At 43.9% G+C, this 25,348-nt stretch overlaps 1 protein-coding gene across 2 annotated transcripts in view; it reads left to right on the top strand.

The window, feature by feature from the left end:
* SERPINE2 (serpin family E member 2) overlaps positions 1-14,774 on the top strand; it is a 70,427-nt gene extending 55,653 nt beyond the window's left edge. For both annotated transcript variants that reach the window (XM_061386477.1, XM_061386469.1), the window contains exons 5-9: positions 5,304-5,502; positions 7,509-7,609; positions 9,779-9,865; positions 12,899-12,982; positions 14,141-14,774. In XM_061386477.1, coding sequence (XP_061242461.1) covers positions 5,304-5,502; positions 7,509-7,609; positions 9,779-9,865; positions 12,899-12,982; positions 14,141-14,178 — 509 coding nt within the window. In that variant the 3' untranslated portion in view covers positions 14,179-14,774. The remainder of the gene's footprint in view (positions 1-5,303; positions 5,503-7,508; positions 7,610-9,778; positions 9,866-12,898; positions 12,983-14,140) is intronic.
* Positions 14,775-25,348: the final 10,574 nt, after the last annotated feature.

The raw sequence follows: 25,348 nt of genomic DNA, 5'->3' as shown, positions 1-25,348 counted from the left end.
ATTCACATCTCTATATACTCCAGGAATTTTCCTCACTGGAGAACACTCAGTCTGCTTCCCAGATGTTAAAGGATGGAGGGTCTGGGGCAGAAAGAGGTCTGGGATGGCAACAGGCTCCCTGCTTTGACACAAAATCCCTAGATGCCCCTTCCTCGCCTGGTTCATTCCACCCAGGAGCTGTGCCCCACTGAAGCAGGTGTGGTTTCTCCTGATGGATCAGTTCTGGCACTCAGGAAGTAAAGTATCTTACAAAGCTGCTCATACCCATAGATGAAGGCTTTTTGCTGTGTGCAGCCACTGGGCTGAGCTGCAGGCACGAGTTATCTCATTTGATTTTCACAACAGCTGTGTAAGGTGGGTACTGTCATCCCATTTTACAGACAGAGAAACTGAGACTTGGAGTTCAGGAACTTGCCCAAGTCCCAGAGCTAGTGTGTTGGAGCCAGGGTTTGAATCCAGGTCCTCTGACTCCAGATAATTGTGTCTTTAACCTTTGCCCTCTGTAAAACCATGCTATGAAAGCGGTACTTCCATGATTGGGTGGACAGAGAGGAAAAGTGTTTTTTAACCCTGGTGGCTCAGACGATAAAGAATCTGCCTGCAGCGCAGGAGACCTGGGTTTGATACCTGGATCAGGAAGATCCCTTGAATGGCTACCCACTCCAGGATTATTTCCTAGAGAATTCTGTGGACAAAGGAGCCTGGTGGGCTACAGTCCCTGGGGTCACAGAGTCGGACACGACTGAGCAACTAACACTTTCACTTTCACTTTCCACAAGCAAAGATAAGCGTGGAAGGGGGCTATCTATGGAGTCTTCCTAGCTGACATTTGTCATCTGCTCCTGTGATGAGAAGTGGGGCCAGGGAGAAATGGAACATCAGGCAGCTTTGAGCGACTAGATGCAAATTGATTAGCTGTTATTCACCTTACTGATCAGTTAACGATGTATCCCCTCGAGGCTGGATTCCCTGGTAGAAGTAGCAGCTCTCGCCCCACCTAAAACACATTCCAGCTCATAACTTCATTTTTCATGACCCTGATTCTCACCAGAACAGAAAACACTTCTAGAAGTGGTTAATGAACACCTCCGGGTCCTTATTTCATGCAACGGAGCAGTCCTTTATTAGCAACTTCCCAGATTTCACAGTTTCCAAAAATGAGCTCTACCAGCATAGGAACCTAATGTTTTCTTTGAGAATTAAAAGGTTTATTAGGAAGTGGTTTGTTGTTGTTTTTTTTCTCTTTCCCATCATTTTCAGTTTCTGCTGAGACCATTTTATGATGCAGGGGAAAGACACAGAATCTCATCTTGGATTCTCCGGCAGCCCTGAGACAGAACCTGGGTGAGAGTGAGGTCCACGTGTGTCCTGAGCTGAGACCAGCACCCCAGGTGCCTGGGCAGTTCCACAGGCAGAAGCATATGGTGGGAACAGGAGACACCAAGTGACTCACGAATTGCTCGAATAGTTCTTCCTCAAGGAGAGCCTGTCATGTCCTCCTGTAGTGTCATGTATTCTAAGAGCTTCACCATTTTGTCATATTACTGGTGGCTCATACGGTAAGGAATCTGCCTGCAATGCGGGAGACCCAGGTTCGATCCCTGCATTGGGAAGATCTCCTGGAGAAGGGAATGACTACCCACTCATTCTTTCCTGGAGAATTCCATGGACAGAGGATCCTGGCAAACTACAGTCTATAGAGTCACAAAGAGTCAGATAGGACCGAACCACTCACACACACACAGCTAAAGGTGTTTCTTACATACCCTGATAGCTCAGTTGGTAAAGAATCTGCCTGCAATGGCAGGAGACCCTGGTTTGATTTCTGGGTCAGGAAAATCCACTGGAGAAGGGATAGGCTACCCACTCCAGTATTCTTGGGCTTCCCTTGTGGCTCATCTGGTAAAGCATTCCCCTGCAATGCGGGAGACCTGGGTCCAGTCCCTGGGTTGGGAAGATCGCCTGGAGAAGGGAAAAGCTACCCACTCCAGCGTTCTGGCCTGGAGAATTCCGTGGACTATATAGTTCATGGGGTCACAAAGAGTCGGACACGACTGAGCGACTTTCATTTCACTTCACTATGTATCAAAGTTCGCAGTCTCTCTCACAAAGAGTCAGACAGGACTGAGCGACTTTCACTTCACTTCACTATGTATCAAAGTTCGCAGTCTCTTCCTTCATCAGGACCTCCCTCCCAACCCCTATCTGGAGAAAGGGCTTACTGAAGTTCCTTGTCTCAGATGCAGCGATTAGCAAAGGTCATCCCCCAAAAACAGTCAAGTGAAGATCACGAGAGAAACTCACTTTCTCTTTTCTCTTATCCTTAAATGTTTTGTCCTTCTTGGTCATTCAGAGGAGGAGGAAGAGGGGCCCAGCATTCACTGGGCACCCACCATGGCCGGGCCCTGCTGGGAACCTTGTTTAATCACTAAGTTGTGTCCAATTCTGCGACCCCATGGACTGTATAGCCCGCCAGGCTCTTCTGTCCATGGGATTTTTCCCAGGCAAGAATACTGGAGTGAGTTGCCATTTCCTCCTCCAGGGGATCTTCCCAAGCCAGAGATCAAACCCATGCCTCCTGCATCGGCAGGTGAGTTCTTTACCACTAAGCCACCAGGGAAACCCCGCTGAGTACCTTGTATATGGCTTCATTCATCCTCACAATGATCTTGTGGGCTACACACTTTTTAACTTTTTATTTTATATTAGAGTATAGCTGATTAACAACGTTGGGATAGTTTCAGGTGGGCAGCAAAGGGACTCGACCATATACATATACATATACATGTATCCGCTCTCCGTCAAGTCCCCGCTCCAGACTGCCACTTAACATTGAGCAGAGTTCCCTGTGCTGTTACAGTAGGACCTGGTTGGTTACATGTTTTCACACTTTTTGTTTTCTTGATCTCTCTGTTCTCCAAACCAGGAGGCGCACAGAGGTTAAGGAACCTCACCAGGATCACCGAGGTCTTCTTCTAAAGTTGGAAGTGTTCAAGAAAACATTTCAGAATTCCACATAATCTAGAAATGCTGGGTTTCCATTCACGTAGTTGACTCTTACAGCTGTCCCATTGCGTGGCTAAGGTGAAGGTTTCTTGGGGTGCTCAGGCATACTCTGTGGAAGGCTCTTTTCCTGGGATGCTCGTGGCCCCTCTGGGCCCCACACCCCCGCCCTGGGCTTCTCCCCAACACCCGCCATGACTGCACTCGTGCTCTCTCTGATGGGCGATCCTCAGTTGTCCTGCTTAGTTTTGTTTTGAATGTTTCACATGGGATTGTTGTTGTTATGTAGTCACTAAGTCATGTCCAGCCCTTTGTGACCCCATGGACTATAGCCCACCAGGCTCCTCTGTCCATGGGATTCTCCAGGCAAGGATACTGGAGTGGGCAGCCATTTCATTCTCCAGAGTCTTCCAGACCCAGGAATTGAGCCCAGGAATTGTCTCCTGCCTTGGCAGGCAGAATCTTTACCACCAAGCTGCTAGGGAAGCCCCTTCACGTGGGATAAAAGGATTCTGAGATCAAATAAATTTAGGAAACCTGGGAATAACTAGAGTTAAACAGTTTTCTTCAGGACCTCTCAGAGCCTTTCTTGGACTGTTGTGTATTATGGATGTGCAAGAAGGATCAAGTGTCCGGAGCTTCCTGGGATGTGGAATTCGTTTTGTCTACCAGGTGTCTTGCAGGCTATGTGTTCTCTAGATGACTTTGTGAGAAGTGCTGGTTTAAATCACTCTTGGGTCTTTATTAGTAAGCACGGGTACCATAAACTATCAGAAAGCCCTCATGGTAATTACCGGAATGGATGAAGAATGAGTAGGGAGTCTGGGAGTGAAGGAGGAGCACCTTTGGGTTTAGACGTACTGAGTCATTATGGAGCTCTGCTCCACTTCTCAGCCACGTGTCCCTTCTTGACAAGTTAGTGTCTCTAATTGTAGCCTCCTTAGCTATAAAATTCTTCCCTGGTGGCTCAGATGGTAAAGAATCTGCCTGCGATGCAGGAGACCCATGTTCGATCCCTTAGTCAGGAAGATCCCCTGGAGAAGGGAATGACAGCCCACTCCAGTATTCTTACTGGGAGAATCCCATGGGCAGAGGAACCTGGCTGGCTACAGTCCATGGGGTTGCAAAGTCAGACATGACTGGGTGACTAACACTTTCACTTTCACAGCTGTAAAATAAGACTGCTTAAATCTACTTTGTGGGGTGCTGTAGATTCTAAATGTGTTGGCATAATTGGTGTGGGCCTGGCACAGAGTGGACCCTAAACAGGGGAAGCTGTTTACTACACCCCCTGCCATAACTCCTTCACACACACAGAGGCTCCACCAAAAGAATCATGCTTAGGCAGCTCACATTCACCCCTTCATCCATCTGATACAGGTCGACTTCTTACAAAGCACTGTATTCTACATGCCTTGTGATCTGGTTTAATTCTGCTTAGATTTAGTGTGGCCAAAGGCATTCTAGACATGTCTAGACTAAAGAATTCTTTACCAGGGAAGGAAAAAATAATTGCCCTTGTCTTTTATTTTCTAAGAAAGCTGTTTTTGGAAGCTTTCATAAAAACAGAAAATGAAGGGGGAAAGCAGTGAGTGCTGTGTAGACTAACGTGGCTGGGCCTTTATTTGTCTTCTAGAGATCTTATAATACAAAAAATGAAATAAAAGGCGAAGCAGTTAGGACCCAACCACCTGACACACTCACCTGAATGTTATCACGATTTTGAAAATGAGCTGTTTCTCATCTTTTAAAAATACACATATGGTGCCTGAATATCAGTTGTCTTCTTACTATTAAAAGGACAATGGATGCCCATCCTTTGAAAATGAAGTGTTTGTTGATGCCTCCTATGTGGTATGTGGTGGGGGCTTCCCTGGTGGCTCAGACAGTAAAGAACCCGCCTGCCAGTGCAGGAGACGTAAGAGACGCAGATTTGATCCCTGGGTGGGTGAGGAAGATCCCCTGAAAACGGAAATGGCAACCCAGTCCAGTATTCTTGCCTAGGATAATCCCATGGACAGAGGAACCTGGTGGGCTCCAGTCCATGGCATCACAAAGAGTTGGATGCGACTGGGCGACTCACACACACACTATATGGTAGGTCCCGAAGATTTGAAAGATTCAAAAGGTGAATAAACATGTTTGGGAAATGGGCATATAAAAAATGGAGAACGATAAAAGTATGTGCCCCAAAGTCAACACAATGAAATAAATAAAAAACTACCCTGGCTATCAGCAACCGCTCATGCCCCTTCTGGAAGTCACCAAGGGTGCCCTGAACCTGCCTCTGATTTCTTTAGGGTCTACAAGCACCCCCAGTGGCCTATGGTACAACTTCATCGAGCTGCCCTACCACGGCGAAAGCATCAGCATGCTGATCGCGCTGCCAACAGAGAGCTCCGTCCCACTCTCGGCCATTGTCCCTCACATCAGCACCAAGACCATCGACAGCTGGGTGAGCACCATGGTGCCCAAGCGAGTGCAGGTCATCCTGCCCAAGTAAGTAGCCCCTGTTCCTAAAAGAGAAAACAGCGGGAGCCCTCGAGCCCTGGGAGTGACTGTGTCACATACCGGACAACCGAAGGGTGACGCATCATGAAACCCCACTTTATTTTGCAGAAATTGCATAGTGGGAAGACAAAGCTATGCTTTTGTAGAAGTTGGTTTTCAATCCCTGTGCCTCTTCTGTGGCAGGATAATGATGATGGGGAAGCAGAGAAAACAGCCTGGTCACTAAGCCCTCTACCAGACCACAGGCTGCTGTGCCACTACAAGGGTTTATAGTATATCTCACTGTTCATAGGGGGCTTCTCTGGTGGCTCAGTGGTCAGGAATTCACCTGCCAGTGCAGGAGATGAGGGTTTGATCTCTGGGTCGGGAAAATCCCCTGGCATAGGAAATGGCAACCCACTCCAGTATTCTTGCCTGAGAAATCCCATGGACAAGAGGAACCTGGTGGGCTACATCTATGGGGTCGCCCGTTGGATACAATCGAACACACACACATGTATACCTTCCAGTTCTGATAGCTTTTAATTCTCTAATCACTGAGATAAGCAATCAGAGGCATATATTCATAATAAGTATTATAGTAATCCTCCCAAGAGTTTTTTGTTGTAAAATAAGCCTTCGCATAAGGCAATGCTTGCCATAAATGAATAGGCTGGTGATGTACATAAATTATAATTGTAAGTAAATTACCATTACAGCCCATCTGTGATGGGTCTGCTCACTTACCCTTGCTGCTCTCCCACAGGATGTGATAAAATCTGGTAAACACATCTTTTGTTGACAGATTTAATAACTGACATTTACATATGTATAGCTATAATGCCAGATAGTCCAAGCATCCCACAAATCCATATCATATGCAAAAGAATATCGTTCCTAATGTTTACCCCTGTTTTAATGATAAAATGCTTCCAGAATGCAAACACTTAACTAGCAGGAATGTATCTCCTCCCTTTGACCATCCACAATCCCAATAACCATGGTGGTTCTGTGGTTGGATACAGGGGAAGACTGTAGAATACTGAACACTTGTCAAGACCCTGTTACCGAGTCTACTGCTCATCAAGAACAGACCAATAAAGAGATGAGTTGCTGGGGCTTCCCTGGTGGTCCAATAGCTAAGACTTCCTCCTCCCAATGCAAGGGGCCTGAGTTCAATCCCTGGTCAGGGAACTAGGTCCCACATTCCACAGTTAAAGATCCCACATGCCGCAACAAAGATCAAAGATCCCAAGTGCCGCGGCTAAGACCTGGAGCAGCCAAATAAATATTCTAAAAGAAAGGGAAGAGAGAGAGACATGAGTTGCTGGAGCAAGGAATAGCGACTTTATTCAGAGAGCCAGCAGACTATTAAGATGGTGGACCAGTGTCCCAAAGAACCATCTTGCCTGAGTTAGAATTCAGGCTTCTTTTATACTAAAAAGGGAGGGAGTAAAGTTGAACATTTCCTGGTTTCCATCAGTCTCCAGAGGGGATGTGTCAATTTCTTCCTCCCTGCAATCATTCAAAGGTGGGCCTGGCCTATTTCCTATGAGCTAAACAAAAGTGTGTTAGCTTAGTGTTGATTACCTGAGAGGCAGGGTTCCCAGAGATGGGCCAATAGGTATAATTTAAGCGTAAAGGCAACATCCCTTTAGCAATTAACTTGTAAGAGAATACAGAGATTCTTTCCTATCGCAACCCTGCATCTCCCCATTCAGCATAAGAGAAAGTACTTCCATAGCTCTTCCTCAGGCTAGAATGGGGAGCCTGTTGCCCACGAGGTTGAGGACCCCCCTATTGCTGTTACTGTTCCGTTTTGCCATATATATGTTTGAGAGATGGATCGTTCTCTACTTACCTGGCACTTTAATCTTGGGGTTAAAATTTAAGATATGACTGTTCAGAGTATACATTTAAAAACATGTTTGTAAACATTTTTTCCCACTGGCATTGAATATATCATTTTGTATCATTTATAATGATGTTCCCCCTGTTTTCTGCTTTTGTGCTAGGTTCACAGCCGTAGCACAGACAGATTTGAAGGAGCCGCTGAAAGTCCTTGGCATCACTGATATGTTTGATCCATCAAAGGCGAATTTTGCAAAAATAACAAGTATGTTCAATTTAGAATTTGCTCTTAAACTTGAACAGTGTGTTATAAACCAAGTTTCTGATTTGTTCAGGAAGAAAAGGTCAGCATTAGGGATGTGTTGCTGTGAAACTCTTCAGGGTTTCATTGGATGCCTCACTGAATGACGCTGCCGAGCCTCCATCACTTATATCAGCATGAGTCATGCATCCCTTACATTTCCCATGTACATTTCATGGGAAACCTACGTGACTGCATGCATTTAAAGAAACATTTCATGTATTGTTTCCATTACCTAAAAATTTGGCTCTTAATTAGATATTAGTCTCTTCTTTTTCCAAATGCACAATTTTCCCCTGTATTTTCAAATTTTCAAGATCAAGAATGTTTGAGCTCTCAAATGGCTTAACTTCCACCAAACAACTGCAGGTGCCAGTATGTGCAAATAGGATTTTGGCATCTCAATCCCATTAATCTGAAATATAAATTCAAAGGAGGCTGATTAATTGCCTTTGCCACACCATCTAGGACACAGCTGGTATGATATCCCTTCATTTGCCAGTTACATGTAATTTTTTTCCCTAGAGTCATATCTCAATGTTTGGTCATTGTCTTTTTAATTGATAGCACAGCCAGCTCCTTCCACAGACAAGACTTAAACATTATTTGTGCTCTATTTTGTACTTTTACCCCTGAGTGATAAGAGAATAGTTCAGTACCAACCTCAGTTGCCTTTTAGTGAACACCTGGGTACCTGTCGTGGGGATTAACGCGACTCCCCTGGTAAAACTGCAGCTCCATGGATGTTCTGAGACTCTCATCCCGTGTTAACCAAACTCTCTTCCCTCATCCAGCTGCATTAGCATCACCCTGTCTGAAATTCACGATCGTGGGTCTGACTCAGACCTAGAGTCAGCGTCTTTGCTTGAACAAGGCTCCTCATCCCAGTGAAGCCGGGGAAGTGCTGTTTTACCCTGCACTTTCCCCTTCAGGATTACGCATTGTAGCTTACATACTAGATACCTGTGACAGGGTGTTCACAGGGGTTCCGAGGGAGGAGCAGGTGCCAGAAATTCTCCTGAGACGTTCTGTTTAACCGTGCAGGTGACGAGGGCCCTGGAAACGCATCTCTCATTCATGATCAGTCACATTAGAGCCGAGCACCAGTGCAGACGGTTTAAAAGCAGACAACACAAAAAGCACTTTTCTCCCTTTGCACCAGACCTGTGTCCCATCAGGGTCAACATTAACTTCTGTTTGCATTCTCCTCAAACTGACCCCAGTGAGTGTTGCTGGAATGGTGAGATTTGCTGAGAAGGAAAGGGTGTTCAGTAGAAGGTCCCAGGGGCCTAGCTGCACTTCTGAGCCTGGCTCCTCCTCCTCTGTCACTGCTCTGCCCTTAAGTGAGGGACTTTTGTTAGGAAAAGAGGGCTCTTCCTCTGCCACTAATGAGCCATGTGACTGGGGGACAGTTTCTTAACACTCTGGGCCACAGGTTCCCTGTGTGTAAGTGCTATGTTTTTTCTGGATGTGAGATTCTGTAATTGAAAAGTAATATTGTTGGCTTGCTTCTTCCAGAAAACTAGATTACCTTTTTAAAGCTCCGCTCTTTTTATTTTTTTAATAAAATTCTTAAGTGATGGGAGTTGAACCGACAGAGGCACTAACACGCTTGGGGTCCTAGACTCCCTGCTGTGAAGTGAGGTCACAGTCCACTTAGCAGAGACTGAAATTCACCACAGTGACAGTCACCCTACACCCTTCCATCATGGGGACTGTCAGAAGTCACTTCCTCTGACACTTCTTTGTTTTGATTTTTGGGTTTTTTTAAAATTTATTTTTAATTGAAGGATAATTGCTTTACAATATTGTCTTGGTTTCTGCCATCCATCAACATGCATCAGCCATAGGTATACATATGTCCCTCCCTCTGGAACCCCCTCCAACCCCATGCCATCCCTCTAGGTTATCATGGTTTGAGCTCCCCACGTGTCATACAGCAAATTCCCACTGGCTATCTATTTTACATATGGTAATGTATATGTGGCCATGCTACTGTCTCAATTCATCCCACCCTCTCCTAGCACCTTTTAAGGACTGAAACTTGCCATGGCTTCAAAATTACTTCTCTCACCCAACCCAGTGGCCTGCATATCAAGCAAATGCTGTTTCTGTTTTATTTTCTGGAAACAGGGTCAGAAAACCTTCATGTTTCTCACATCTTGCAAAAAGCAAAAATCGAAGTCAGTGAAGATGGAACCAAAGCTTCAGCAGCAACAAGTAAGTAAGCCCTGGGTCTCGGGGTTGGGAGCAAGTACACCCAGTTCCTTCATCAACTCAGCTACTGTGTCCTGAGCCGCATTTCTAGCCAGGCATTGCGGGTTGACCTCGGGAGACAGTGGTGAATTTGGGGAAACCCATGTCCGTGAAGCTCAGGGTCTGTTACATTATGGAAAGTACTTCAGTAGAAATTCCTCCAGGACAGGGGTCAGCAGACCTTTTCCGCCAAGAGCTGGATGGGACCTAGTTTATGATTTTGTGGATTGTACAGGCTCCCTCTCCACTTCTCAGCTCTGCCTTTGCAGTGTGAAAGCAGCATAGACCGACTTACAAGCAAATAGGCACGGCTGTGTGCTAGTACGTCTTTCTTCACAAGAACAGGACCCCTCAGACTTGACCTAAGGGTGGTGCTTAACTGACACGCCCGCCCCCACTCTCAGATGGATCAAGCATATTGTGGCTTCTTACTGGCAGTAAAGCCCCATCTTCATATTGAAACACAAAATACTAGCAACTACTAATAGGAAAATAGCCAATTGAGTCTATCTAGGACCAAGTGAAGAATTAGCAAGCAACTGTTGAATTCTGGCAGGATTGCTCCGCAGCCTTCCTCGATAATTCCACATTTGCTTTCTCCTCAATGGCTCATATAATGAAGGAGAAAACAGAACAGTCTTAGGTTGGTTTTTGTACCCCCTAATTATCCATATGAAATTGGATGAATAGATCTGGCCAAACTCTGTGAACTCATAAACTGACTGTCTTAGCTTTACTTGTAACTGGGTCAAATATTTCTGGTCATTAAAATGTACCATTTGTACTCAAAATAGACCCTTTATTGCCTTTCTAGAATAAACATTTAATTTTTATTTCCTTAAAATAACATTTAAAACAAAGAGCTAGAAAGTGACATCTAAATTTTGCCAAAGTTATTGAGAAGTGTTGCCAATTAGTACTGTCAGGACCACCTACGTAAGTTGCAGGGCCCCGTGCTAAATGAAAACATGGAGCCTTTTGTTCAAAACTTACTAAGAATTTCAAGGACTTCCCTGGTGGTCCAGTGGCTAAGACTGTGCTCCCAATGCAGGGGGCCTGGGTTCAATCCCTCCTCAGGGAACTAGACCCCACACGCCACAACTAAAGATCCTGCATGCCACAGCTATGACCCAGTACAGTCAAATAAGTAAATAATACTTAAAAAAAAAAAAAAACAATTTCAAATCAACATCCACAAAGCACTAGACCAAGTATGGGGCCACTGTGAGTGTGGGGTCCTGTGACGGCCCAGGTCACATGCTCCTGAAGCCAGCCCTGCTGTGTTAGTCTGCTAGGACTGCCATGGCAAGCTACCACAGAGTAGGCGGCTTAAGCAAAAGAAATTTACCTCTCATTTCTGGAGGCAGAAGTCCAGTATCAAGGTGTTGTCAGGGTCGGTGTCTCCTGAGGCCTCGCTCCTTGGCTTGCAGACGGCCACCTGCTCGCTGTATCCCCCCCATGGCCTTTTCTGTCTGTTCACATCCCTGGCCTCTCATTCTCTTCCTGTAAGGGCACCAGTCCTGTTAGATTCGAGCCCTACCTTCACGGCCTCATTTAAACTTAAAGCCTTCCTGGGGCTTCCCTCGTGGCTCAGTGGTAAAGAATCTGCCTGCCGGTGCAGGAGACACAGGTTTGATCCCTGATCCAGGAAGATCCCACATGCCATGGAGCAACTAAGCCCGTGTGCCACAACTACTGAGCCTGTGCCCTGGAGCCTAGGGAGCCAAACCCACTGAAGCCCTTGTGCCCTGGAGCCTGTGCTCCCCAAAAATAGAAGCCACCTCAATGAGAAGCCTGCGTACCGCAACTAGAGAAAAACCTGCGCAGCAACGAAGACCCAGCACAGCCAAAATAAAATTTTAAAAATTTGAAAATAAACTTAAAGACTTCCCTAAAGACCCTGTACGCAAATACACTCACACTTGGGGCTAGGAATTCAGCAGACAGATTTTGAGGGATACAGTTCAGTCCATATCTCTTACTGACTCTTGATTTGATTGTAATAACCCTAGGTTGAGTTTGTCTAAACATAGCTACAGCTGTTTCCCTTACAACATCAAGCCCAAGTTATTAAGGCTTCCCAGGGGTTTGAGGAAGAATACTGGGCCATTGCAGCAAGCATGGGGCAGTTATGCCAGGTATCCACCCTTCTGCAAGGCCTTATCACTGGCTTATTAGATCAAAACTACCATTGGGAAACAGAGCAGAGGAAACGTGTCTAAGACCATAAGCGTAGATACGTTTGCTTCCAGTGTCTGCACCAGATGAGCTGAACAGCAGCGTCAGGCAGTAGGCCCCAGATGAGCACTCTACACTGCCAATGTGAAGAAAGTCTAGATGATGAGCCCTAGGGAGAAGGCACAGACAAAATGGATAAGTGAGCTGGTCCTTGGTACCAAGAAAGGATCTGGATAGGCCAGAAGGACCAGGGGCCAGGCCTCAGCTAGGTAGATGGTATGAATGAAGCACAGTTCATAGTAACAGTGAATGTGCGTTGGGTGCTTATTAAGTGGCAAACACTGTTAAAGGACCCACCTGCCTATGCAGGAGGTGCATGAGACACAGGTTCAATCTCTGGGTCTGGAAGATCCCCTGGAGGAGGAAATGGTAACCCACTCCAGTATTCTTGCCTGGGAAATCCCATAGACAGAGGAGCCTGGTGGGCTACAGTCCATGGGGTTGCAGAGAGTCAGACACAACTGAGTGACTGAGCACATACACACACATTGTTCTAAGAGCTGTCATATGTTTCAGTTCATCCTCATAACAGCGCTACCTGGAGTAAGCATGGTTTTTAAAGGAGATGGGCTTGTGTGAACTAAATGAGGCAGATTGGAAAAGGCCTGGCCTATGGTGGCTGTGCTGTCAGTGGTGACCACAGGGCCTGTTGTTTCATGGCCAGCCTCTGGGACAGGAATGATGTCCTGCCTTGAATTACATGCTGCCTTTGCTGGCCTCATGCTGGGTGTACAATGGGTTTTCCTTTTCTTCCTGCAGCTGCAATTCTGATTGCAAGGTCATCACCTCCCTGGTTTATAGTAGACAGACCTTTTCTGTTTTTCATCCGACATAATCCTACAGGTGAGTGATTGCCTTCTCCCATTGTTCTGTAGCTGTGAGTTAACTCCAGCAGTGCAGCTTTGAATCCCTCTGCCATGTGTCAACAAGTGCCAACGCTTTGAGTCATGTAACTGCCCCCTTTGCAGAGAAAGGAGAATCAGACTGTTTTTACATGGTGTGATGGCATCTCTCAAACACAGGATTTTAGGTTTTGTCGCTTTGCTTTTTTTTTTTTTAAATATCTGAAGAGCTCTGCAGTCCTTTGGGGCTTTTTGACATCTGCTGACTTTTTTTTTTAAATAAATGCAATTAGGTAAATTTTTCAGGAAGCTACATGTCCTCAACCTTTATAAGGGCACCCTGCTGTTATGACCTGAGAATTGTTAGTTCAGTCAGTCTTAGCTCCGTGAGTCATGGCTTCAGAGTTGGCACTGTCTTTTAGCTTCATCTTTAAAGTTAGAATAACAGTAATTCCTACCTCTTAGTACAGTTATGAAGAATAATTAAGACTGTCTTTGTAAAGAGGTTGTCTTCATGTTGGTACAGAGTAGAAACTAACATATTCTAGCTTTTATTCTGCTTTTGATCGATAACCTAAGCTGCCTCCTATCCTTTTATCTCATTGCACTTTAATCATTATAATTAGTATGCTCCTGAGCCAAACAGTCCAAATGGGAGCCTCTAGCCACACGTGAGACTTAGCTTTTTAACTTTAATTAAAATGAAGGGCTTCCCAGGTGGCTCAGTGGTAAAGAATTTACCTGCCAATGCAGGAGACTTGGGGTCAATCCCTGGGTTAGGGAGATCCCATGGAGAAGGAAGTGGCAACCCACTCCAGTATTCTTGCCTAGAAAATCCCATGGACAGAAGAGCCTGGCAGGCTACAGTCCATGGGGTTGCAAAGAGTTGGACGTGACTTAGTGACTAAACAACAATTGAAATGTAATTTAAAATTCAGTTTCTTAAACCACATTTCAAAGGCTTAATAGCCACACGTGACCAGTGCTACCATATTGGACAATGAAGATGCAGACCACTCCCATCACTGCAGAAAGTTCCATTGGATAGCATTGCTTAAGAGCAGTGGGGTTAAAGACAGCCCAGAAACCTCCCCTTAGATATATCTTCCATCTTATCTGAAGGACTAGAGTTATGTATTGTTTCCTTTTAATTCTCTAGGTGCTGTCTTATTCATGGGGCAGATAAACAAACCCTGAAGAATATATGGAAGGAAACATGCAAAGCAAAGACTACTTTGCTATGAAGAAAAGACTCCTTTCCTACATCTTTCCTAGTTCTGTTAAATATTTTTGTACATGACTTTCTTTTTCAAAACTAGTTCTTAGGTTCAGAGACTCAATGATGCAGCATTTCTGTTCTGGGAAGTCTTAAGTGGGGTAAGGGGCAGGATGGTGGAACACTGTACTGAGAAATGAATAGAAAGGTTTCAAAATGTCTAAAAGATTCTTTAAACTACTGAGCAGTTACCTAGGTTAACAACCCTCTTGAGTATTTACTGTCCAGTTCAGGATTTTTGTTTTGTTTTGTTTATATGTGTGGCTTTTCAGAAAAATTTAATCAGTGTGATGGGGGAGGGGAAAAAAAGGACATTTTATGGTAGCTTTTACTTTTATATGGAAAAAAAATATTATTGGCCTTTTAAAAATTTTTTTGGGTCTCATCCAAAGTCTTGAAAGTAATCTTGCATTACTTTGGGGGTAGAAATAGTGAAATCTTTAGCCTCTTTGTGTGTTTTTGTTGTTGTTATTTTATATAATGCATGTATCCACTAAAATAAAGTTTAAAAAACTAATGTCTTGCTAGACAAGGTTTGCTGTTGTGCAGTGTGCCTGTCAACTACTGGTCTGTACTCTTTGGATTTGCATTTTTGTATTTTGTACAAAGTAAAAATAAAGTGTTATGAGTAGTAAAAAAAGAAGAAGAAGAAAAAGCCATTTCTCTGCTATTTGAAAATACAACAAAAGAAACAGCCTTTTAAAAATACCTCAGTCTCTTCTAATAAACCTTTGCACTTAGGCAAACAGCAAAAAAAAACCCTGGCCTTCCCATCCCTCACCTAAATCTGGCAGTCACTGTTCCTGCCCCAGCACCTCCCCAAATCTCCCTTCCAGTGCAGGAGAAACAAGAGACCTGGGTTCAATCCCTGAGTGGAAAAGATCCCCTGGAGGAGGGCATAGCAACCTACTCCAGTATTCTTGACTGAAGAATTCTGAGGATAGAAGAGCCTGGCAGGCTACAGTCAGTGGGGTTGCAAAGAGTCGGATGCAACTGAGTGACTTAGCATAGCACACACAGTTCAGTCGCTCAGTCATGTCTGACTCTTCTCGACCCCATGGACTGTAGCACGCCAGGCCTCCCTGTCCATCAATAACTCCCGGAGTTCACCCAAACTCATGTCCATTGAGTCGGTGATGCCATCCAACCATCTCATCCTCTGTCGTTCCCTTCTCCTGCCTTCCATCTTTCCCAGCATCAGGGTCTTTTCTAAGGAGTCAGCTCTTCGCATCAGATGGCCAAAGTATTGGAACTTTAGCTTCAGCATCAGTCCTTCCAATGAATATTCAGGACTGATTTCCTTTAGGATTGACTGGTTTGATCTTTCAATTCAAGGGACTCTCAAGAGTTTTCTCCAACATCACAGTTCAAAAGCATCAGTTCCGGGGAACCACTATCACAGAGAAATCCTGTCTCTAATTTCAGATAGGGTTCCTCAGGCCAGGGCTCAGGCTTCCCAGCAAAGGTAGGGAGGGGTTTGGTAGCAAGAGCAGAAGGAAATTACTCGGTGAACAGTGGCTGTTCCATTTTTGATGATAGGCTAGAACGCTTGTTTTTCAAAGCAAGTTTTTGTGGATTTTTTCTTTGTCTTTTGTGTTTTTGGAAAACTCATCACAATTCTAAGTTTACCTTTTTTTTGTTTGTTTTATTAATTTTCTAGAGATTTGGGTACCCTTATCTAAATAAGAATAGTTTGTATTCTAAATAAGAATAGTTTGTAAGAACAGTAGTTATCAAAAACTACTTTTTTTTTTAAACCTATTAGCTCTATTCCTCTCCTTGCACATTAAAACCTCACATTCAACTCTTCACCAGTTTGTTGTTTACAATTATTTGTCAGATGGACTGAGTCTTGCTGTTTGCAACTATTTAAATGTGGATACCTTGATTGTTAGGGCTTCCAGGTGGTTCAGAGGTAAAGAATCCACCTGCCAAGCAGGAGCCTCGGGTTTGATCCCTTGATTTGGGTAGATCCCCTGGAGAAGGAAATGGCAACCTTCCCTAGTATTCTCTAGCTACTGTCCATGGGGTCGTAAAGAATCGGATGTGACTCAGCAAGTGAACAATAACAACCTTGATTATTAACCAAGAGAGAAGGGAGAAAGGGGACAATTGTTTTCCTGATTTAAGTGTAAATGCCAAAGAATTATTTTGAATGGTTACCTAAGACCACTTGTATTCTAGCAAACATGCTAGTATAGTTCAGTTCAGTTCAGTTCAGTTGCTCAGTCGTGTCCGACTCTTTGCGACCCCATGAATCGCAGCATGCCAGGCCTCCCTGTCCATCACCAACTCCTGAAGTTCACTGAGACTCACGTCCATCGAGTCAGTGATGCCATCCCGCCATCTCATCCTCTGTCGTCCCCTTCTCCTCCTGCCCCCAATCCCTCCCAGCATCAGGGTCTTTTCCAATGAGTCAACTCTTCACATGAGGTGGCCAAAGTATTGGAGTTTCAGCTTCAGCATCAGTCCTTCCAGTGAACACCCAGGACTGATCTCCTTTAAGATGGACTGGTTGGATCTCCTTGCAGTCCAAGGGACTCTCAAGAATCTTCTCCAACACCACAGTTCAAAAGCATCAATTCTTCGGTGCTCAGCTTTCTTCACAGTCTCATATCCATATATGACCACTGGAAAAACCATAGCCTTGACTAGACGGACCTTTGTTGGCAAGGTAATATCTGCTTTTGAATATGCTATCTAGGTTGGTCATAACTTTCCTTCCAAGGAGTAAGCGTCTTTTAATTTCATGACTGCAATCACCATCTTCAGTGATTTTGGAGCCCAGAAAAATAAAGTCTGACACTGTTTCCACTGTTTCCACATCTATTTCCCATGAAGTGATGGGACCAGATGCCATGATCTTAGTTTTCTGAATGTTGAGCTTTAATATATTTGTATATCCTCTCTTTTTCATTTTATCCTCTCAACTTACTCATCTTTAGCCCTTCCTCCTGTTGACCTAAAACATGTAGAATGCCATGTTATGGCATTCAGCAAAGGTGGGTTTATTCAGGATAGGCAGAGAATTACAATTTGGGATATGCAACTACGGTGAGAGGAGTACTATCTACACCCGTGGCAAGAGAAGGAAATGCTTTTATAGAGGAGAACAGGAAGTTGAGGAGCTGTGATAAAAAGGGTTCATGGCTTCCCACTGGCTGAGTCCTTGCCAGAAAAGAAAAGTATTTTTCTTTGTTGGGCTCATCTGTTTTCACAGGTGTGAGAGCTCCCCCTTCTGGTCTCCAGTTTCTATTGCAGTTTCTATTAACATTTTTATTTTTTAGGTTTTTATTTTTTATTACTTTACAATATTGTACTGGTTTTGCCATACATCAACATGAACCCACCACAGGTGTACACGTGTTCCCCATCCTGAACCGCCCTCCGACTTCCCTCCCCATCCCATCCCTCTTGGTCATCCCAGTGCATCAGCCCCGAGCATCCTGTATCATGCATCGAACCTGGACTGGCGATTCGTTTCACATATGATAATATACATGTTTCAATGCCATTCTCCCAAATCTTCCCACCCTCGCCCTCTCCCACAGAGTTCAAAAGACTGTTCTATACATTTGTGTCTCTTTTGGTGTCTTGCATACAGGGTTATCGTTACCTGCCGGGAGCCGGCCGGCGGTGAGGAGCTCCACACATGGCAAAGGTCATGAGGAAGGAGGCTCGGCATACGCAAAGGCGGGATCGAGCCTCAGGAGTCCCCCTGGAAATTCTCGAGCATCTACCCCTAAAACCAGAGTCTGACTACTTTCTGCTTTGTGCTCTCACCTACACCTCTGACTTTATGGGGGGCTGTCCCCCACTACCTCTCTCTGAAAAAAAGAGTTAACTTACAGCTCCAGTTAATAAAGTTCCTGGGTGTGATAGTGTTTCAACCTACAAACTCCTTTGGAAGTCCTCTAGCCTGCCTGAATAGGTTTTTCTGGCCACATGTGATTGCTCAGAGCCTCCCAACTGTGAGAGGCAGGAGATGTTCTAAACTGTCTAAACACAGATTCCTTTGAGCAGTTAAAAGATTGATTAGAAATTGTATTGGTGAAGGGTTTTTCACTTGTTGGGCCAATGTTTGCTGCTAAGTCTCCATATCCCTTACCTGCTGTGTCCCTGGCAGTGTATTGATTAATATGATTGGTGTAAGTAGTAGCTTTAATGTTTGTAACCTTGGACCCTTGAGTTAATTCTTTTTCTTGTTATAGCCCACCACACCTTTGCCCTATAGGAATGCAACTTTAATGCTTTTGGAGGGTGGCACCTGACTAATCACCTTTAGAGAAAAATAAGTTTTCTGAAGAAAGGGTCTTAAAATGTTAACAGGCCTCTGGGCCAGAAGATGATGCAAATCACCTAAGCTTTTGCATATGATAAGTTTGCAGGAAGAAAGCCTGGCTTGCTGCATGACTCTACCCCTTCCCCCATTATCCTATATGCATAACTTAAGGTATAAAAACTACTTTGGAAAATAAAGTGCGGGCCTTGTTCACCGAAACTTGGTCTCCCCATGTCGTTCTTTCTCTCACCTTCTGGCTGAATTATTCAGCCTCTTTTCTCCACTGAATTTCCTCACTGAGCTATCCTTATTTAATCACTCTTTATATCTTTAATTAACATTTAAATAAGCTGTTGTTTCCTGATCGCCGATGCCGTCTCCCCTTCGAAACCCCTGGATCCATCGGGGCTGGACCCCGGCAGTTACCATCTTTCTAAATTCCATATATATGCGTTAGTATCCTGTATTGGTGTTTTTCTTTCTGGCTTACTTCACTCTGTACAATAGGCTTCAGTTTAACTTTTTTTATACTCCAGTCAATACCCAGTTTCGATCCTGGCTGACTCCTGTGCTTGTGCTTAGTTGCTCAGTCATGTCTGACTCTTGTGACCCCATAGACTATAGGCCCTGCAGGCACCTCTGTCCATGGAGATTCTCCAGGCAAGAATACTGGGTGGGTTGCCAAGCCCTTCTCCAGGGGATCTTCCCAGCCCAGAGAGCTGATTTGTAAAACTTGTTTATAATTCCTGGATTTAGGGGGAAAGTTCATCGAATTATTTTTCTAAAGTTCAACTTTTATCTTTTGATACACTTAGTAGGTCTGAAGGCCTTGCCTTCAAATGATAACATTTATGAAAACTTTGAAGGAAACGAATACATTTAAAATACAGAGATTGCCACAAATATGACAGACCTGGGGTAAAAGATTATATTTGCTGTGCTGTTTTGATTTATAATAAAAATATATATATACAGTATTTGTTCCTCATCCCAGCTTCTGGCACAGAACTCCCAAAACCCTTGGAATGTCTTAAGTGAGAAGCACAGTAAAGGTGCCTTTTGTTATGTTAATATGTTAAAATAACTTGCAGCTCCCAGGGATGGGGACTGGTCATGAGGAATACCAACCATCTGATTCGGGGGCCCCACACCCCAACCTCGGGCTGGGGGGCTGGCTAGAGGTTCTATCAGTCACTGATGGCCAATGATTTCACCAATCATGCTTATGAAACCAGGTGGCTCAGTGGTAAAGAATCTGTCTGCCAGTGCAGGAGATGCGAGTTCAATCCCTGGGTCAGGAAGATGCCCTGGAGAAGGAAATGGCAGCCCACTCCAGCATTCTTGCCTGGGAAATCCCCTGGACAGAGGAGCCTGATGGGCTACAGTCCTTGGGGTTGCCAAGAGTCAGACCCAACTTAGCAACTAAACAGCAGCAACAGCAGCAGGTTATGACATGAAGTCTCTGTGAAAACCCAAGATGACGGCTTGCAGAGCTCCTGGATTGGTGAACTCAACAGTTGAGATACAGGGAGGGCACCATGCTCCTTGAAAACTTCTTGCCCTTGCCCTTCCCTCAGCCCTTGCCCTATTGGTCTCCTCCATCTGGCTGTCCTTATGTCCTCTTATAAGAAACCAGTAATCTAGTAAATGAAATATTCCTCTGCATTCTGGGAGCTGCTCTGGCAAATTTATTGAACCCAAGGAGAGGTCATGGAAACCTCTCATTTATAGCCAGTGGGTCAATGGCAACCTGGGCTTGCACTTGGCATGTCAAATGGAGCAGTCTTATGAGCCCTTAATCTGTGGAATCTGATGCTCTCTTCAGGTGGGTAGTGTTGGAATTGAGTTGAATTGTAGGACCCTCAGCTGGTGTGGGGAAAACCCCCGCACAAGCTGGAACTGGGTATCAGAATCTTTATTTGCTATGTAGATATTTGAGCAAACAATTCTTATGTGGATTAGATGTCACATTGAAGTTGGACAGGAGATTGGCTGCGATTTCCCTAAGGTCACAAAATGGTAAACTTATGGAAAAGTGGAGATCAACAACCAGGAAACTCACTCCTTGGACACTTAATGAGATGGGGATTTCAATTCACCTGAGACACAATGGAAAAAGAGTGGGCACTGACCCAAATAAGTTGAAAGTGCTGTCTTGTCAGCCTTTGAGTCTTTGTCCTGAAAAGGAAATGATGACAGATGACCTGAAAAAAATGCCAATCATTTTTACAAAAAGACACAAAGGAGTGGCTTTTGTCCCTGTAGCTCTTTGTTTTTCTGAAAATTAAAAACTGAAGGACACCTGAGCTCCACACTGAAGGACCTAAAAACTGAAAGAGGAAGGGTGGAGTTTGCTGGGAACAAGCGGAGTAGCTGTGATTGGTGGTGACTCCCTAGGAGAGGTGAGGTTTTTTGTAAGCTGATGGCCGATTGCTATGTCCTTGACGTCCTGTGATGCAGAAAGACACTGTGTCCTACCAAGAGTCCACTTTGGACGGCCAAAGAGTAGACAACACCACTGCCTAAGCTCCATTTCTTTCAAGATTCCCCAAACTGTACCTCTCACACTCACTGAAATCTTGAAGAAAAAAGGAGGCAGTTGTGATTTAAAGGAGGAATTTGCTAAATGAGAAACCAGTACTCTACACAATACCAGGTACATTGTTGCTTGCAGATTAAATTACTGTATATGAGGTAGCAAAATGTAAACAAGTTTTTTTAACTTCTTAATGCTGTACCTCTTTCATCTAAAGTTTGTAATCCTGGGTCTTCCCTGGTGGTCCAGTGGTTAAGACTTTGCCTTCTAACGCAGGGGGTGCATTCCCTGATTGAGGAACTAAGACCCCATGTGCCTTGGGGCCAAAAAACCAAAACATAATTATTGTAACGAGTTCAATAAAGACTTTAAAATGGTCCACATTAGAAACAAAGTTTAATAAAAAATAACAAAAAACTTTGAAGTTTATAATCCCATCTGCAGAAGGTAAAGAGAAGACTGGAGGCCTTCATGCTTGTCCCTCTTGGACAAAAAGCAATCCCAGGATCAAAACCTGAGTGGCAGGTTGTCAGGAGCCTGACCTAATGGTGATCGTTGTTGTTAGTCTGAGGGTTGTGCTGTTTTGACTGCATTTGCCTCATTAACTGTATTGTCTGCTGATAAATATCTCTTACTGACATGTTGTCTTGCTGTAGAGACGCTGATACCAATAGTTTATGTAAAGGAAGTGTCATCAGAGAGTCAGGTAGACCTTCCTCGTCTAACTAGAAATGTCCTTCTCCAGCTGACAATGTCCTCATTTCTCTTCTCCAAACTCATTAAAATAAAGTCACAGGTTCACTGTGCAATTTTACTGCACAACAGATAGGTTAAAAAAGTGTTCTATGAATACTCAAATAATGGGTTCCTCCTCAATTGAAGGGGAATAAACTAACGTATTCCATTTTCTCCATCTCAGAAAATTTTCTTAAAACCCTTACTCTTTGGTCGTTAGTGAGACCTAACAGGTAGCCAGGTTATTGAACAAGAGCCCATGAACACTGAGTGGGAAGCACAGATACTACTAATATCAAGAAAGCTTGCTTCTTTCAGGAGCCTGTGTGCTTGTGGTTATGATTTTTGACTGCATGCATTTTTTTTCTTGGAAAAATTGTCCTCAGTTTGCAAGATTCAATTCAGTCTAGCAATCAGCCTTGGTATCCCAGAAAGAACTGTGGCTTTCGAATGCTCTGAGAAGCAACAGAAGTTGTGAACCATGGTTCTAGAATCTAGCGACCATGCTGGAGGGCTTCACCAATGGAGACGACTCAGGGATCTGCTGAAGGGAAGAAAAAAGGTGGGCCTGAAGATGCAGAGGTGTGCAGCATGCTGCCTGCTGGGCATCCTCAAGGGGCTGCCTGCAGCTGGGGAAAGCTGTGAGCTGGACCCCACCCTTCCCTACCCCGAGAAGGATGGCAACATCTGGTGTCAAGACGGACAGTGTCCCTTGCTTCTGCAGTGCATTTTCTTCCATCATAAAAATGAGGAGGAAAGAATAACAAGAAGGGGCCAAAAAAAGAAGAAAAAAAAAGGTCTTTTGAACATATTATCTTTGACAACCCTTAAATTTTCACTTTTCTAGTAAAGATAAAAAGAGCTCCAAACATTGGCTCTTTCATCAGAAGTGAATTGCTCAGAAAAGGCGAGCTCGCAGAAGAGAGCTGTAAGAGGTCTAGAAAAGTCATATTTCACTATAATTCTATGTAATCAGTCTTTCCTGTTTGGGGAGAAAAGTGTTCCCCCTAATGTTACTTTGCATGCTACTAATACTTCACTGAGAAGTAGGGTTAGAACACCATCTTGTGGCCAAAATCCCTAAAATGCTGAGCACTAAAAAACAGTCTCGTTTGTTTCATTCCTAACTAGGATAAAAGTTTGGGGGGAGTTTTTTGCCTTTTTTAAAATTAAAGTGTAGTTGATTTACAATGTTGTGTTAATTTCTGTTGTACAGCAAAGTGACTCAGTTATCCACATACATACATTCCTTTAATATTCTTTTCCGTTTTGGTTTATCCCAGAATACTGAGTACAGTTCCCAACAGTAGGACCTTGTTTATCGATTCAATATGTAATATAGAAGTTCCAGTCTATTCCTCTCCCATCCCCACTGGCAACCACAAGTTTGTTCTCTGTATCTGTGAGTTTGTTTTTGTTTCATAATTACATTCATTTGTGCCATATTTTGGATTCCACATATAAGTGATACCATATGGTATTTTTTTCTGACTTACTTCACTTACTATAATGTATAGTTGCAGAGATAGTTTTTACTAATATTTCACTTCCTTAAAACCACATAAGATACTTTTGAGAATAATATGCCCTATTTTATATATGCATATAATAACATATGAACTATAGTAAAAAAAATAAGGCTTAGATAACTGAGTCTATAGACATCAATATTACACTTTTGGATAAGGAACTTTTTTGGGGCTGAGGAAACTGGAGGATGGGAGTGTCTGAATTTCAAAGTAAATAACTTCAACATCTTTCTTCTCCAGTACCAAGGTTTAGTCAGTGCTTTCATATGCCACCAACTTCCCACGGTTATAACGACTGTCTTCTCAACATGGACTAAACATCAGTCAAAAAGGGGTCCTGGAATGGTCACTGAGTGCTCTTGGGTACAGTCCTTTGGCAACACCCTCATACCCACATGGTCCTCTTGCCCACACATCAAACTTCTGTAATACTTACTCTCATATAGCAAATTAAGTAGTCGTTCAAGTTGGTCCCAAGTGTCAAGCTGTTTCACATGGAAGGGCGAGAGTGTATTAATTGTCTTCTACATTCTAGTTCATGGTATTTTGATTGGTGCTTTTTAAAGGTACCGGCTTCTCTGGTGTTTCAGATGGTAAAGAATCTGCCTGCAAAGAAGGAGACCCAGGTTCAATCCCTGGGTCGGAAGATCCCCTGAAGAACGATTGGCTACCCACTCCCAGTATTCTTGCCTGGAGAATTCCATAGACAGAGGGGCCTGGCAGGCTACAGTCCACGGGGTTGCAGAGTCGGACACAACTGAGCAACTAACGCCACACTGCTGCTGCTGCTGCTAAGTCACTTCAGTCGTGTCCGACTCTGCGACCCCATAGACAGCAGCCCACCAGGCTCTCGGTCCCTGGGATTGTCCAGGCAAGAACACTGGAGTGGGTTGCCATTTCCTTCTCCAACGCCACACTACAAAGTAGTTTTTATGAACTAGAGACCTAGACTTGTTGCACGTGTAACCCTAAAAGCATTCAAGGATTAGCAGATTGAAAAACCTAAGGGTGAAGATAATTCCCCTCCAAACTTGTAGATTACGGTCCTGCAAACTGCCCTGAGCAGGAGAAATATATCCATAGAATTTACAGAGAAGGAAAGGATTACTCAGAAAAAAAAAAAGGATTACTCAGTTTACAACTAAGTTCTCCAAAGACTTTTGGGAAAAAATATTCAACTAAAATAAAACTAGAACATTGGTCTAGCACATGCTGGATGAGAAGTGGTTAGAGGACACATACCATCTTTTGCTTCCCAGAAACTTTTTATATAGTATCTCTTTTCTCCTATGTTGTCAATGAGATACTTGATGTATTTACTTGTGGATGATACGTTTAAGGGTACCATTTCACTATTGGGTTTGGTCCTCTATCCCTGTGCTGAATTATTAGAGGAGTTGGAATTACTCTCAAAAGAAAGATGAAAGAGTTTACACTTAACCTAACCAATCCAGCCAACTAGGTAATTCTCAAACTCCCCTTCGAAAGCAGTCTCTGTGTTAGCTGTCATAGCTATAAGTCTTCTTTTTTCACCTTGTTTAGTCGCCAAGTTGCATCCAACCCTTTGCGACCCCTAAAGTCCACTGTGCTCCTCCATCTATGGGATTTCCCAGGCAAGAATACTGCAGTGGCTTGCCATTTCCTTCTTCAGTAAGTCCTCCTAGATGATATTAAGTCCGCTTTGAAACTGCTTGCCTGAGACTGGTTAGGAGTTTCAAAGATTCTTCATCTTCCTTTACAAAAAGATTTCATGGCAAAAAGTGTTACCAATTTAAACATTTTACCTCTTTTCTATTCTCAACTCCCACTTTTCTTGTTAACTTCTGGGGAGTGACTGCTGGCAGACTAAAACTGAAAATTATTACTGTTGCCAAAAAGTTTAAAAGAAATAAAGGGAATTTGCAGTAGGAAGATTACTAAATTAAACACAAAGGATTAAAGAATCAGAAAGACACACTCTTAAGATGTGTCTTCTACTGAATTAACTGTGTAGAAATATTTAAGAGCTG

Source organism: Bos javanicus, chromosome 2 (genome assembly GCF_032452875.1).
Source record: "Bos javanicus breed banteng chromosome 2, ARS-OSU_banteng_1.0, whole genome shotgun sequence".
NCBI lineage: Eukaryota > Metazoa > Chordata > Mammalia > Artiodactyla > Bovidae > Bos > Bos javanicus.
The sequence above is the reverse complement of the archived record's forward strand: the minus strand, read 5'-3'. Positions and strand labels throughout refer to the sequence as shown.